Consider the following 14514-nt stretch of genomic DNA (forward strand, 5'->3'; position numbering starts at 1 on the left):
CTGTTCAAGGAGTGGCTCCAGATCTGGCGTTGATTTGCTGTCATCTAAGGCAGTGGTTCCCAACCGGTGGTACGCGTACCCCAGGGGGTACGCGAAACCCTCGCAGGGGGTACGCGAAGGTCCCAAAATTAATTTAGTCTACATCTTTAAAACTTGTTTCTGACTCAGTTCCAACATTTCCCTCAAAATCAGATAACATAACCCATTGCACGTAATTTCAGACTCATTTTCAAAACTTTCACTGTCAGTAACCCGCTAATTTTTCTCCATAGCCGTAAGGTCTCGATTTAAACTCAGCGAGTTCAGTATCTTGTCATCTGTTGAAACACGAAATTCGTGAATTGTGGTTGCAAACAAAGATGGATAGATTCCTAATCAGGAATAACAAGAAGCCGAATGATGGTACCCAAAACTCTGAACCTGCACCTAAGAAGAAGAAATATGACGAATCATCAGTCAAAGTGCGTCGATATTTGTCAGAATACCTAGGGCTCGGATTTAGTGCGACAAAGTCTGATCCAGTGAATGCACAGTGCGTTCTTTGTGGTCAAGTCTTGGCCAACAGTTCCATGAAACCTGCGCATATGAACCGGCATCTCAGTACTGTGCACCCTTCTCATGTCAGTAAGCCCATAGAGTTTTTCAAGCGTAAACAAGAAGCATTCGCTAGTAACTGTTTGGAAATTGCAAAAGTGGCATCAGTTTCTTCAAAGGCTCTCTGGGCTTCGTATGCTGTTTCATATTTAGTTGCGAAACAGAAAAAACCGCACACCATCGCCGAATGTCTGATATTACCAGCACTAGTGAAAGTCAGTGAAATCATGTTTGACACGAAAACTGCTACTGCCCTTCAGTCTATACCTGTGTCGAACAATACCATTTCAAGAAGGATAGAAGACATTGCAAGCGATATTGTCATGCAGGTTATTGAGCAAATAAAGTTGACGAAGATGTTTGCGTTACAGCTTGACGAAAGCACGGATGTGTCAGGTGAAGCCCAGGTGATCGTCTTTGTTCGATATCAAGATTGTTCTGACATAAGAGAAAATATTCTGTTTTGTCAAAACCTACAGTCAAGAACAACAGGAGAAGAACTATTCAAGGTGATTGACAAATTCTTCGCAGAAGGGGGCATCTTGTGGGACTGGTGTCTATCAGTTTGCAGTGATGGAGCTGCCGCCCTAACAGGGAAGAATAATGGGCTCATGGCCTGGATAAGGAAGAAAAATCCAAAGGTGAAATGGTTGCACTGCATCATTCACAGGCAAGCTCTTGCATCGAAAAGGATGAACGCACATCTGCACGAGACCCTCAACGAGGCTGTAAAAGTGATCAACTTCATCAAAGCCCGACCACTGAACTCAAGAATGTTCAAGTTGCTGTGCCAAGAGATGGGTTCAGAACATCAACATTTACTTCTGCACACAGAAGTTCGCTGGTTGTCTCGTGGGAAGATTTTAAACAGACTTTTCCAGCTTCGACAAGAAGTTCATATGTTTCTTCTGGAGCAAAAATCTGCATTCAGTTCACTTTTTGAAAACCAGGACTGGGTCTGCAGGCTGGCCTATCTTGCGGATATTTTCGACAAACTGAATGACTTGAATCTGTCAATGCAAGGTTTCCGGACGGACGAACTCTCCCTGAATTCGAAGATGTGTGCTTTCATCAAGAAATTGGAGTTCTGGCTTAAAAAGGTTCAAAGAAACAGCGTTAGTGTCTTCCCGACCCTTGACAAGTTTGCGGACGATAGTGAAATTGATAACCTCAACACAATCTGTGATTGTATTCGGGAGCATCTGACAAAGTTGCGAGATGAACTTGTGTCATATTTCCCATCGATTATGAACCAAGATAGAACGCAGGATTGGATCCAAAATCCATTTGTTGAAGACGTGACCTCAAGCTCCGTAGTGACAAGCTTACAGAGAATCTGATCGAACTTGCCAGTGATCGCGCCTTAGAACTGAAATTCCAAAATGTAACTGTTTCCCAGTTTTGGCTGGAGGTGAAAGGAGAATACAAGGAACTAAGTGAAATCGCCATGTCTGCTTTGTTACCATTCGGATCCACTTACCTTTGTGAAGTGTCATTTTCGGCAATGTCATTGATCAAAACCAAACACAGAAACAGACTGAGTGTACAAAATGACCTTATAATTGCCGTTAGTGACATCGAGCCAAGATTTTATAATATTTTAGCAAAAAAGCAGCCTCAAGTTTCTCATTGATTTTGTAAGTACATTTAAGCACCGTCATATTGGACAAAAAATCTCGTGTTTTTGAAAATCTGATTTTAGTTAAGAAAAAAGTAAAACAACGATTCTCAAGAAAGGGGTACGCAAACTTTTTGGGCCTTGACTAGGGGTACGCGGACCGAAAAAGGTTGGGAACCACTGATCTAAGGCATCTATGTTCAGGACAAGTTTCACCAGGTTCATGTTTTTGCTAGACTTGAATCCAAGGATAGGAACAGAATTTCCTCCAGCTATGAAAAACCTATGTTTCTGTTCAGGAGCTCCACTATAGCTGCATGACAGGAGGCAGGTTCCCGCTGTTGGGATCGTTGAGCCACAGTAACTGGCGAGTTTTTGCTTTGTTGGCTGTATGAGTTGTTTTGGAGCAAGGAGATCAAAGTAGTGTTTTGGTATGATGTTTGCCTGAGCACCAGTATCGATTTTGAAGCTTACAGTAGTCTGATTGTTGATCTTCAGTGGAACAAACGCCTCATCCTTACTCCCATCTTGCTGTACAGCATATAGCAGTATTTCATCTTCTTCAGCAGTTTCTGCTATTTGGCTCTGTTCGTCATTTTCGATAGCATTCACGACTTTGCTGCAGCATACTTTTGCAAAGTGGTTTAATTTTCTGCACTTTGAGCATGTTTTCCCTTTGGCAGGACAGCTGTGTCCAGGGCCATAGATTCCTCCACAGAAGTAGCACTCTGTGCCTTTTGTTCTTGGTCTTGCATCTGCTGGTTTTGGCTGTTTCCGGTATACTACATCCACTTCCTGTTTGATTGGGGGATGGTGGGAATTGTTGTCAAATGATTTCAGCTGTGCTTAGGTCGTCTCATAGATCATAGATCGTCTCATAGACAAACTTCTACTGCTCTTTCAAACGTTAGGCTGTTGCCGTCAGCTAGAAGTTTCTCTCGTATTCTTGGATTTCTGATTCCGCAGACGATTTTGTCTCTGGTCATCTCTTTTGGATCATGGTATTCGCATGGCTTGACTAGCAACTTCAGCTCTGTGATGTATTTCTCAAGTGTCTCTCCATCACGCTGGTCACGTTTCTGGAAGATATATCTGGCAAATACTTTGTTCTTCTTTGGAGCAGCATACTCACGAAATTTCAAAAGGTAAGGCTCGATTTCATTTGAATCGTCTGCTTCAATGTCAAAAGTTTTAAAGATGTCTCTTCCTTTTTCGCCAATCCATATAAGTAGATAGGCACACTGAATCTTCTCCAATTTACCAGAGAGAGGGCCTAGAAACATAAGTCTTGCATGTTCTTCAAACTTTGACCATTCTTCATCTAGACTTTCAGATTCCCAGTTGATTGCTGGAGGGGCAACTCCATCCATCTTTGCTGTTCAAGATCCCACTTCTGATACCATGTAGAGTTCTTATGTCTCAAGTTGATTTAGCTCTTTATTAAGACCCAAGCACCTGTAAATATAACAACATAAGCACATAACAAAAGCAACACTAAGCTGATAAGCAAGCAATCTCAGCAGGATGCTACAACAATATAAGCGCATAACAAAGCAACACTAAACTAATTAGCAAGCGTGCCCAGCAGGATGCTACAATCAGTTATATAGTAAACACTCAAGAATTTGTGACATGCTCATAAGACAAAAACTAGTCAAGCAACTTCTTTAACAATATCATTCCTTTGGCTTGTTTGGCTAACAGGGGTTTTTCACTCTATGAACAATATTTCTGGATAGGTTTTTTGAGGGGTTGAGGGGCAAAGAATGGTACCTAGGTTAGGTTACGTGTTTAACATACTGTGCTCTGGGCAGCCCCCTTTCCGTAATTCTTTGTGGTAGTTTCCATAATTTTGTTACTATAGTATTATGTCTTCATCTTATTTCACTTCATTTCATTAGCATTAATCAAACTTCATTTTTTGAGTGTTTATTATATAACCAACAAATACCTTCCTAGGACATACTTTACTCTATAGGACCATCCCTAAAAGTTTTTTTTTCCTAACCTCACCCCCCTTTCCAAGATAGTGAAAAGTAGCTAAACTACAATTTTACTGCTGAAAATGTTGGTAAATGTCTAAACCAATAGAGCATTCACATAGCTAAGAAACAACTTACCTTTAGAATCAGAATTGTGTCCTAAATCCAAACATGACATTTGCTTCTGTCACAAATTCTATTTTAGCTTAATTTAACATATGCTTTCTAACATCAATCATATATATAGCCCATATTACATATTTCTCATGCATTTATTCATTCTCAATTTTGTCACCATCAATCCAGTTTACAGGTAAACCAGTTTTAACAAGACTGATGCTAATGCAGGTATAGCCTATAAGCCATAACTAAAATAAGAGAAAAATATATCATCTTTGAGGGTCTGTAAAAGGCTTAAAATTGAATTTAAACAGAAATAACTGTAATATTTGGATTCAGGATGAAATACTGATTCTAGTGGCAAGTTTGTTTCTTAGGTAACTGATTACACTCTTAATCCAGATATATAAAAAAATTGTCATGTAATAATATCAGTTTAGCATTCCCACCCTCCAGAAGGAAATCTTAGCATATTTATATAATTCCTTAAGGTGTACCTATAAACTTTAACCTCTCCTTCCCCATAATGGATAAATTTATAGCATGCATTGTTTATACTGAATAAATTTCTCATAGGCTAGACTTGCTCTTTTCAGTAAATATATAGGCCTACAACTTCACATAATTTATCTAGGAAGAAAGTGAATACATCACTTGATGTCTTATTTCCTTCATCACCTTGTACAACTTTCAAGTCTAACAAAAAGAGACTTTTTTCCTGTTTCTGACCTTAGTCAACTTAAAGGAATAGAGTTATCACTTTTGTATTATGGTATATAGTCTCCAATGGATTATTTTTATAATTCACATATTCTTATTGCCCCCTCTTGTCCACTTGAATCTTCTTCAGCTCATTTTGGAGATATAGATTTCCCTCAGTCAGTTGTGAAAGAGCAGATTTTAATGCTATTTCAAATCCCTTCTTAGGAAATAAGCTTAAACTAAACACTAAATTCAGAAATAAAAATTACTAATTTTTGTCAAAGAAAAAATAATATAAAATTTGTCTCTTTGTCCCTTTGACTGTCTTTACTGTGTTAAATAAAAACTCTAAATCCATAACATAATAATTCCCTAATTAGGAACTAGTCAAAACAGATAGTCCTAACCTAGATTCAGAAAATTTCTATTGGTAACAGTCTCATAAGACTTATGTGTAGTCTTTATTGAAATTCAGGCTTGTTCTAAAGATTCACAAAGTTTCTATCAATCAGAATCCTAGAGTTGTGTCCAGTTTAACTATAAAAAAATATGGAACAAGTTTTCTTATTTCTATAATTAACCAACAAATACAAAAATAATACAGAGCATCAGAATCAGAAAATTCTTATATATAGCCTAAGGCTATATCAAGGCATTAGGACACAGAGGATAGGCTAGTAATCAGTTAAACTAGAAATAACTGTGGAAATCTGCTTGATAGGAATTTGTTAAGTGCAACATTGAGCTATGTTTCACACTTTTATCTCCTTATTGATTCTTCTCTTTAAATTTTGACATATACTTGCTTATTGGCTTTTATTGTATAAATTACATTCAATGAATATGTCTGTATTTACCCTATTTTGTTCAATATGCTAAAAATTTCATGATTGCTTCAGTCATTTGATTGTATGTTTGGACATACAATTATTGGACAGCAAAAAGTTGCTGAAATTAGCCTTGGCAGAATACATTTCTTCTTCTTTTTTTGCACCTGAACTGAAGACAAAAAGAACATTAAAAACCAAAAAACAGGTAAAATTGTCTTTAGATTCCTGGCTACTGATAGTTTAATTGCCATAATAGGTCTTTCTGTGAAAGATTTGTTTGAATAAGCTGTAATAACATCAGTGACAGAAATATAGGATGTGAATGCAGTCAAAATAGCTCAACTCAACACATCAAGGAAACTTGTGGGCATGAGATTTACTAGCTTTGTTCTGTCCTGCTAACTGCATTCTTATTATTAAGTTTATTGTAGTTTTTTTTCAGATCTTTCTTTTCACCTGAAATTCCAAATGCCTAAGCCTAGTTATGAAGTAATGCTTAAACTAGTACAAAGAATAAAACCTTTGAATGCTTATTCAAGTGTCCTTTGTGACAGTGATGACCCAGGAAATTCATTAAATGGTATGTTTTTCTTCTCTAATTGTTCTCCAACAATGCATATATTTCTTTTTATTTAAATCATTATATTTTACGAATAAGCATTAATGTAATCAGTGACTTGAATAAGCCATTGGATAAAGGAGTTTGTGCTGAGTTACTTGAACCTGAGTTGTTGAGAAAAGTACATGGATAAAGTCTTGGATGACAAGTTTTGGCAACCACAATTAACAGTAACTATGGAGCAAAACAACAAATTCAAGAATGTGCTCATCATTTCCTCCAAAAAGTTAATTGGTTTTTGGTATATACTAAGGTAATGGTTAGGAAAAAAATTTTCCTCTAGCCTAATTAATTATTGTAATCATTTTGAACAAAGTGTTCCTGCTGTAGTTGAATAGGTTTCTCTGATTTTTTATAAATTTACATTACTGTCCCTTATTTATTAAGTATTGTTGTTAAAAGTAGTTGACTCTGATGAAGAGACGGCTAGTTTCATACTTAAAACTATAAAGGATGACTTTTATTATAATGTCTTCAAAACTGCTCATAATTTAGGTCAATCATAGCTTATATTCAGTAATTTTGTTAAATTGTCTCTAACATTGTCAAAATTTAGTTCTATCACAGGTTCCATCAATCAATTTTGTGGAAGTGTCTCCAACATTGCCATAATGTAGGTCAATTGCTACTTGCATCATCAACCACAATTTAATTCTAAACACAAGGATACTTGTTGTTCCCAGTTACTACTCACATCTGATAAACTTTGATAATTTTTAATTGATTATACTTTCTATCTTTGAAATTTTCTGCTCCAGTGTATACTATCTTTCGAATTTATCATGATTAGTACTAGACTAAAATGAGTTTTATATTCAAAATTCTGCCCTGGATGGCTTTGACTGTATTTATATTCATTTTTTTTCTAAAAAATATAGTGCTCTGGTTTTTGTGTGAGGGTGACTAGAATAATTTCTTGAGTCTAAGTTTTTTTGTTGTTGTATGTGTAAAATTGATTATGAAAACACAAAAGTTGATGCAGAAAGATAGACACGTAAAACCGTGTTGAAGTCAGAGTTACATAATTATTTTCCATCTGTGTGATTCAAGGGGTCAAAGTGAGGCCCTTGGGATTATACCCCCTTTCCCCTCAATTACTTTGAAGGATTTTTTGATCTGAATGATTTGTAGCCCCTAAGTGCAATGCTTGTGTACTTATTTCACAAATGGTCTTTGATTTTCACTAACATTGATTGATAGGTTTTTAGCTTCACTGACTTAGTATCTGAAGCTAAGATTTAAATGAAGATGCTTAGAATCACATACCATATAAATATCTCACAAATGGTAGTCTTGTCACAACCTTCTGAAGTCAAAGTTACAGAAGAATGTTAGTCTGTAGTTTGAAGCACCTAAAACTGGACATTTAGACATTCACCCCCTCTTTTTTGCATTAACACATTTGTTACAATTATTTTTTGTTCTATAGGTCCTGTAAGTGATGCCTTTTCATCAGTAATATCTTCTTTTTAAATTCATTCTTTCTGATGTATATAAAATCAGCCAGCTACATTGAACTTTCCATCAAAGCTGCTTTTTTAGTTTTCAGCAGAGTACAAATAATGCTCTAGCCTTCTTTAATTTAATTCTTTTTCGGGAAGAGGGGGGTGGCTCAGATGTGGTAACACCGTACTTATTTGTTACAAAATTTGCTGACAAAAAGTATACTGAGAGTTCATTTTGATATCTGTTTCTTTTAAGTTTTTTTTTTTCAATCGCATTCACTTTTGTATGTTTAGTTTGGACATCTTATAAGCTACTCATAATTTGCTTTCTGCTCTTTTAAAGTTTAAAATTCATTTTTCTCTTTTCATTGAAAAGCTTAGTCCTTTGAATTTAAGTAACTAAAAAAGAAAATAGAATTTCAAATATGTGTTTGAATGACCTTTCACCTAAAGTTTTACAACCATTTTATCTGTACAAACACCCTTGGTGAACAAAAAAAAAAAAAAAATACACAACCATAGCCATTTTTCTTGAGAATAATACATTTTTTTTTATTTGCAGTTAAATAGGAGGTTAAATATCCAGCATATTGTTCTCAGACCTTTTGAATTTGATGGTAAAATGTTCAGCAACATTACGCTATTTTCGGGAGTGTTTTCTCCTTTTTCTAAAATATTCAAATTTTCCTATGCTGGTGATTTTTGATTTGTTACCTTAAGCTTAATGAGTATGATATATTTGGAACTGGCATTAATACAAGATTCTTTTGATGTATGTGTTGTTTTCCAACCTGTGTTCTTTAAATTTTGGTTTTTATTTAAAAAGGCTTCTCTGTAAAGGCCTCATGAACGGTTTAATATTACACTTTCATGCAATAATATATTCCATTGCATTTTAAAATGAAGGTTAAGCAGCACTATTGTCACTGATGTTGAAAAATAACAGGATTATTATTAATGAATTGTTTTCTTTTTGGTTTTAACATTGCACTTGCTCAGCAAAAGAATAACATTGAAATGGCAATAATTTGTTCGGAGGTTTCTTTATTGGACTTACCTGTTTTAAGCAATTTTCTGCTTGTATCCAGACTATAAAGACGGACCTGTTTACTGTAGCCAACTGCAATGCACAATGTGTCAGGTCAAAGTTCAATTAGGACCTATATTAGGTTAATCGCAATCAAGCCGATCATAATGTGTCTTGCCGAGACTATTCTCAAAAAGAGATACTGAACAGTGAAATGACAGAGGAATACACAGTCCTCAGACGATATCAGAACTGCCAAAATGATGCCACCTATTTTGGAGAGGGTGTTGCTTTTTTACTTACGGAGCTGTAATCCATATCCTTGCTTAAATTTCCCAGACTCAAGTTAAGAGTTGTGCCAGGGGTCAAGAGGGTATCATTATTAGTCTGATAATCAGATTACATCAAAGGAAATTTCCTCAAGTTAGCCATTATTCAGCATGGGGATTTCAGTGTTTGCCACAAAATATGGTTCCGTAATAAAGGCACTGATCAGGAAGGAAATTATTTCTGTGATCTGTCTCCTTCGAATGCATTTGAACAGATTTTTTATTTTGACACCTACATTGGCCCTAACAAATCATCTTTATCTTCCATATAGACTGTCATAACTCCTTTTTGATTTTGACACCAACATGGGCCCTAACAAATCATCTTGACATATCTTCCATATAAACTGTCATAACTCCTTTAAGCAGAATGTTTATGCTTTTGCAAGCGACCAGGTGGCTGTTCTAGCTTGATGTAACTTTATCATTCCACCACCAATCAAGCATGAACGGGTTGGGTCATTCAACAATAAACTAATGAGGATTAAGATGGCCTTTAGATTATGCTTACAGTCATGAATTGTAAAGTCTTTCTCAAAGAAGTTCCTGACAAGGCTGCAGAGGTACTTCAATGGTTCTGCAAGAATTGTTGGAAGGCTGTCAAAGAAGCAACACTGTAATCAAAAGGAGGATGCATCCATTCCTTCTTTCTTACACATCAATTCCTTCATCTTTTCTAAGTTTTCACCAGTCTTCTGTCTAAGTTTTCACTGTCCAAGACAGTGTGTAGTGACACTTTCCATGTGATTCGCCAATCCTTGCTATAATACAATGAGATAACACAAAAAGATGATGGCATCAAATCGGAAAATGCTTCCGCGAGAATCGTTGGAGGGCTGTCAAGGAAGCAACAGTGGCGGATCCAGGGGGTGTGGGGGGCGTCCCCCTGACGTGGTGGTGGGTTTGTGGTTGGGTCTGCTTGCTCTGGTTTGGGTTGGGACGAAAGTTATTTTTTTAATTGGTTTTTAATAGTTTAGTTTTTAATCAGTTTTTAATTTTTAAGACTGTTTCTTTTTGCAAACAAGTTAGAAGCAAGGTTTTAGCTACTTTGTGTGGTCTGTTAGATTCCGAAAATATCAAAGAAATTTCCACAGCTTGAAACCCTGAGAATTTAAATTACCAATCTATACCTATCAAATACAAAGATAACAAACACATAATTGTTTATTTTTTAAGGAGTGTTTCGACTCATATACTTAGCTTGAAGCGCATACCTACATGCATCTTTATTAGAGTTCCTATTTTTCTGACGATTTTGGTCTTTATTCGAATATTTTAGGATGAATAGAAGAGGAAATATTAAGGAAAAGTGTGAATTTTGTAATTTTAGCGAAATATATTGAACTTTAAAAAGCGGAAAGATACGCTACGTTGTTATGAAAAGTAAAATTTGGATTAGTTAATTTTGAAATTTCGTAGGCAATAAACCTTCTTCTTAAAACGCTTGCTTTAAATATCTTCTATACATTTCTATCTCTTCATTCTGTTTTTCTTTTTAAACCCCTAAAAGAACTAGTATTTAATATTTAATATATCTTTTACGACTATACCAGTTGTGTCTTTATCCTCATTTCGCACTCTTCATTACTATCGTAACTACTAAGCGATGCCAGGAAGTTAGGCAACATACTAAATGGTTTGATCTATACAAATTGTCACAAACAGTGCATTACCCCAAAAGTTGGTTTGAGAGCATTTTTTTTTCTTTTTACAATAAAAAGCTTATCTCACTCGCTATAGTGGTCAGAAGTGCGAAGGCAAAAAATTATGCAGAAATTATTAAATATTTTATTTTTTTTATAGATGGTGAACAGCTTTTTATGTTATTTTTTTTATGGCGGGGTGGTTTTTATAACTTACTATTATCTGTATTAATATTTTTATACCATTTTAATTTCAACAGATTTATTAGAACTTAAACCCTCACCAGATTTTAGATTAAATTTACGACTATTTCCCCTACCTACTTAAGACACATAATTGTTGAGGTTCCCTTTTAATTGCGGGTATTTTGAAGAAAATCCTAGATCCGCCCCTGGGAAGCAATGCTGTAATCAAAAGGGAATGCATCTATTCCTTCTTTTCTTCTTCATCCCTTCCTTCTTCTGTCTAAGAAAGAAGAAGGTCAATTATGATTTGTGACAGTGTGTAGTGATGCTGTCCATGTGATTCACCAATCCTGGCCATAATACAATGAGGATAATGCAATCAAATCGGAAAATGCTTCAGTAAGAACTGTTGGAGGGCTGTCAAGGAAGTAATGCTGTAATCAAAAGGAGGATGCGTCCATTCCTTCTTTTCTGACTGACGGAATTACGATACAATATTCTTAGGCATAGATGAAAACTGTTTCTAAGGCCTTTAATGAGTTTTTAGTCTTGATGACAACAGTAAGGAAGTAGCCGACGTCTCTTTTCGCACTGATTTCACTATTGATTGGGCTAGCTACTCCGCTAAAAAAGTCCAGCAGGCTCTAATGTGGATTGATATGTCTCCCTGTCCCTACAGTCGGGTTGCCTGGAGTTAGAGAAGTGGTCTGATGTTTGGATGGTAAGCTTCAACGCATCTAAGACAAAGAAGTCACTAATTACCAAATGAAGATTTTCCGTTGAAATGCTTATTTTCTGTTCAAGTTGAAGCTATCAGAAGAGTTTATGAGCTTCGTCTTTTATTTACGACTTTCCCCACAATCTCTCTCTTGGAGTGGACATCTTGATAAGGTCTGATCTTCCTGTACGGGTCAGCTGGGTCTATTTTTTTATGTTTTGAGTATTTCTTGACGTTCAGCTTGATCATCCTTTTACAAATTCTGCATTAGTATATCGCCAAGCGTGAATGTCCGCTCTTTGTGTTTGCTTCTAAAAACTAAATGATTCTACTACAGCGAATCCAAAATAGGGCCTCAAGAACGGGCTGTAGCACTGATCCGGCACTTTTGCTTATTCTCGTGTACTATCTGCATAGGGACCACCGCCCGTCAAACCCAATACGATAAATAACCAGAAACATGTCAAATTGTTTGCTTATAACAGAAGCTCTTGGATACTTGAAGAACGGTTTTGTAAGACCCTGGACCTTCATGTGGAATGGTCTCCTGGGGTAGGCCATCCCTAAAAACCCATCTTTTGAGTCCCTTATAAGATGCTACACAGACACAATTCTAGAAGTAAACCCAGGTAAAAGGTGTACTTCTGGTATATCCGGCCATGAGTCTACCAGCTGGCTCTATGAAAGATGTAAAAAGAGAAAAAAAAAAAAATCAGAAACTAATTTTTTTCCCAAGTATATTCCATTACTACTGTTTCTGTATCTTTTGTCAAATTCAGCGTATAGATAGAAAACTGCTGCCTCAGGATTCCAGTTTTTCACATAAAAAAAAACAAAACAAAAAAACTTGCCTTGAATCTTCCCTCTGCTGGGTCAGTCGTCAAATTTGGGTTTGAATGTTGACAGACTACGGTCTTGACGTTTTATTTTTTGCTTTAACAATTTTTTTTATTCATAATGGGAAAAGGAGAAAATTTCTTGCCTGAAGATCCATTGCAGTCTTGTGTACGCCTTGCAGCATACGTGTCTACCGTGGTGTGATCTACTGTCTGATCCCTTGGTGAAATTCTGCGCCACGATTTTTTGTTCATATTACTATTAAAGAATGCCAATATCCGTCTTTCCGGCTATCCTTCCTTCCTTCTTTGCTATCCGTCTTTGCAATGGAGCCTATGATAATGTACCAGCCCAGAGAATCGTGCAGTTCAATAAAAATCATCTCCGAGGACATCAGTACAAAGTGAGTACGGAACGCTTTTACAAGGACATGGGCCGATGGACTTTCGGCAACCGAGTGGTTCAGCATTGGAACAACTTACCAGAAAGAGTAATCTGCTCCACCAACCTACTGACATTCAAGAAGGAAGTTGATGAATATTATTCAAGTGACATTTTCTCCTTGTGTAAATTTAGAAGAAATGCAAATTAAGATTTTTGTTTTGTAGAGGCTTAACGGCCTGCCATCAAATTTGCGAATATATTTATTTTATTTATTGATTTATGTTATAATTCTGCTGGTTGTAAAACTGAATGTTTTTAATTGGAAAAATTAACCATTCGCTGCTTGAATAATGTAGTTCCGAAGGATTTTATTTATTTTTGAGAAGCATACCCTGTCAGATACCAAAATGTCACACATGACTTCATTATATAGTAAATACTGAGCTTTTATTTGCTTCCTCCCCTTCCTCTCAATTTCAGTGTTCTCTCGCAATTTTATAGTTCATTTCTGTTTAGTCTTTATTTAGTTCATTTCTGTGATATAGAAGAGTACAAAAAAAGTTTTCTTTGAAAAAAAGAGAAAAAAAAAATCAGAAACTAATTTTTTCCCCAAGTATATTCCATTACTACTGTGTCTGTATCTTTTGTCAAATTCAGCGTATAGATAGAAAACTGCTGCCTCAGGATCCCAGTTTTTCACATAAAAAAAAAAAAACAAAAAAACTTGCCTTGAATCTTCCCTCTGCTGGGTCAGTCGTCAAATTTGGGTTTGAATGTTGACAGACTACGGTCTTGACGTTTTATTTTTTGCTTTAACAATTTTTTTTATTCATAATGGGAAAAGGAGAAAATTTCTTGCCTGAAGATCCATTGCAGTCTTGTGTACGCCTTGCAGCATACGTGTCTACCGTGGTGTGATCTACTGTCTGATCCCTTGGTGAAATTCTGCGCCACGATTTTTTGTTCATATTATTATTAAAGAATGCCAGTATCCGTCTTTGCTTCCTATCCGTCTTTCCGGCTATCCTTCCTTCCTTCTTTGCTATCCGTCTTTGCAATGGAGCCTATGATAATGTACCAGCCCAGAGAATCGTGCAGTTCAATAAAAATCATCTCCGAGGACATCAGTACAAAGTGAGTACGGAACGCTTTTACAAGGACATGGGCCGATGGACTTTCGGCAACCGAGTGGTTCAGCATTGGAACAACTTACCAGAAAGAGTAATCTGCTCCACCAACCTACTGACATTCAAGAAGGAAGTTGATGAATATTATTCAAGTGACATTTTCTCCTTGTGTAAATTTAGAAGAAATGCAAATTAAGATTTTTGTTTTGTAGAGGCTTAACGGCCTGCCATCAAATTTGCGAATATATTTATTTTATTTATTTATTTATGTTATAATTCTGCTGGTTGTAAAACTGAATGTTTTTAATTGGAAAAATTAACCATTCGCTGCTTGAATAATGTAGTTCCGAAGG

The 14514-nt window shown here is 36.1% G+C and overlaps 1 protein-coding gene across 3 annotated transcripts in view; it reads left to right on the top strand.

Moving 5' to 3' along the window:
- Positions 1-14514, top strand: part of LOC136034742 (glutamyl-tRNA(Gln) amidotransferase subunit A, mitochondrial-like) — a 48909-nt gene that overhangs the window by 5865 nt on the left and 28530 nt on the right. For 2 of the 3 annotated variants that reach the window (XM_065716116.1, XM_065716115.1), the window contains exon 2: positions 6289-6426. In XM_065716116.1, coding sequence (XP_065572188.1) covers positions 6315-6426 — 112 coding nt within the window. In that variant the 5' untranslated portion in view covers positions 6289-6314. Of the gene's footprint in view, positions 1-3467; positions 3616-6288; positions 6427-14514 lie in introns of those variants that run through there. The other variant, XM_065716117.1, reaches the window with a different exon arrangement.

The sequence above is a fragment of the Artemia franciscana genome, chromosome 13, assembly GCF_032884065.1.
Source record: "Artemia franciscana chromosome 13, ASM3288406v1, whole genome shotgun sequence".
Lineage (NCBI taxonomy): Eukaryota > Metazoa > Arthropoda > Branchiopoda > Anostraca > Artemiidae > Artemia > Artemia franciscana.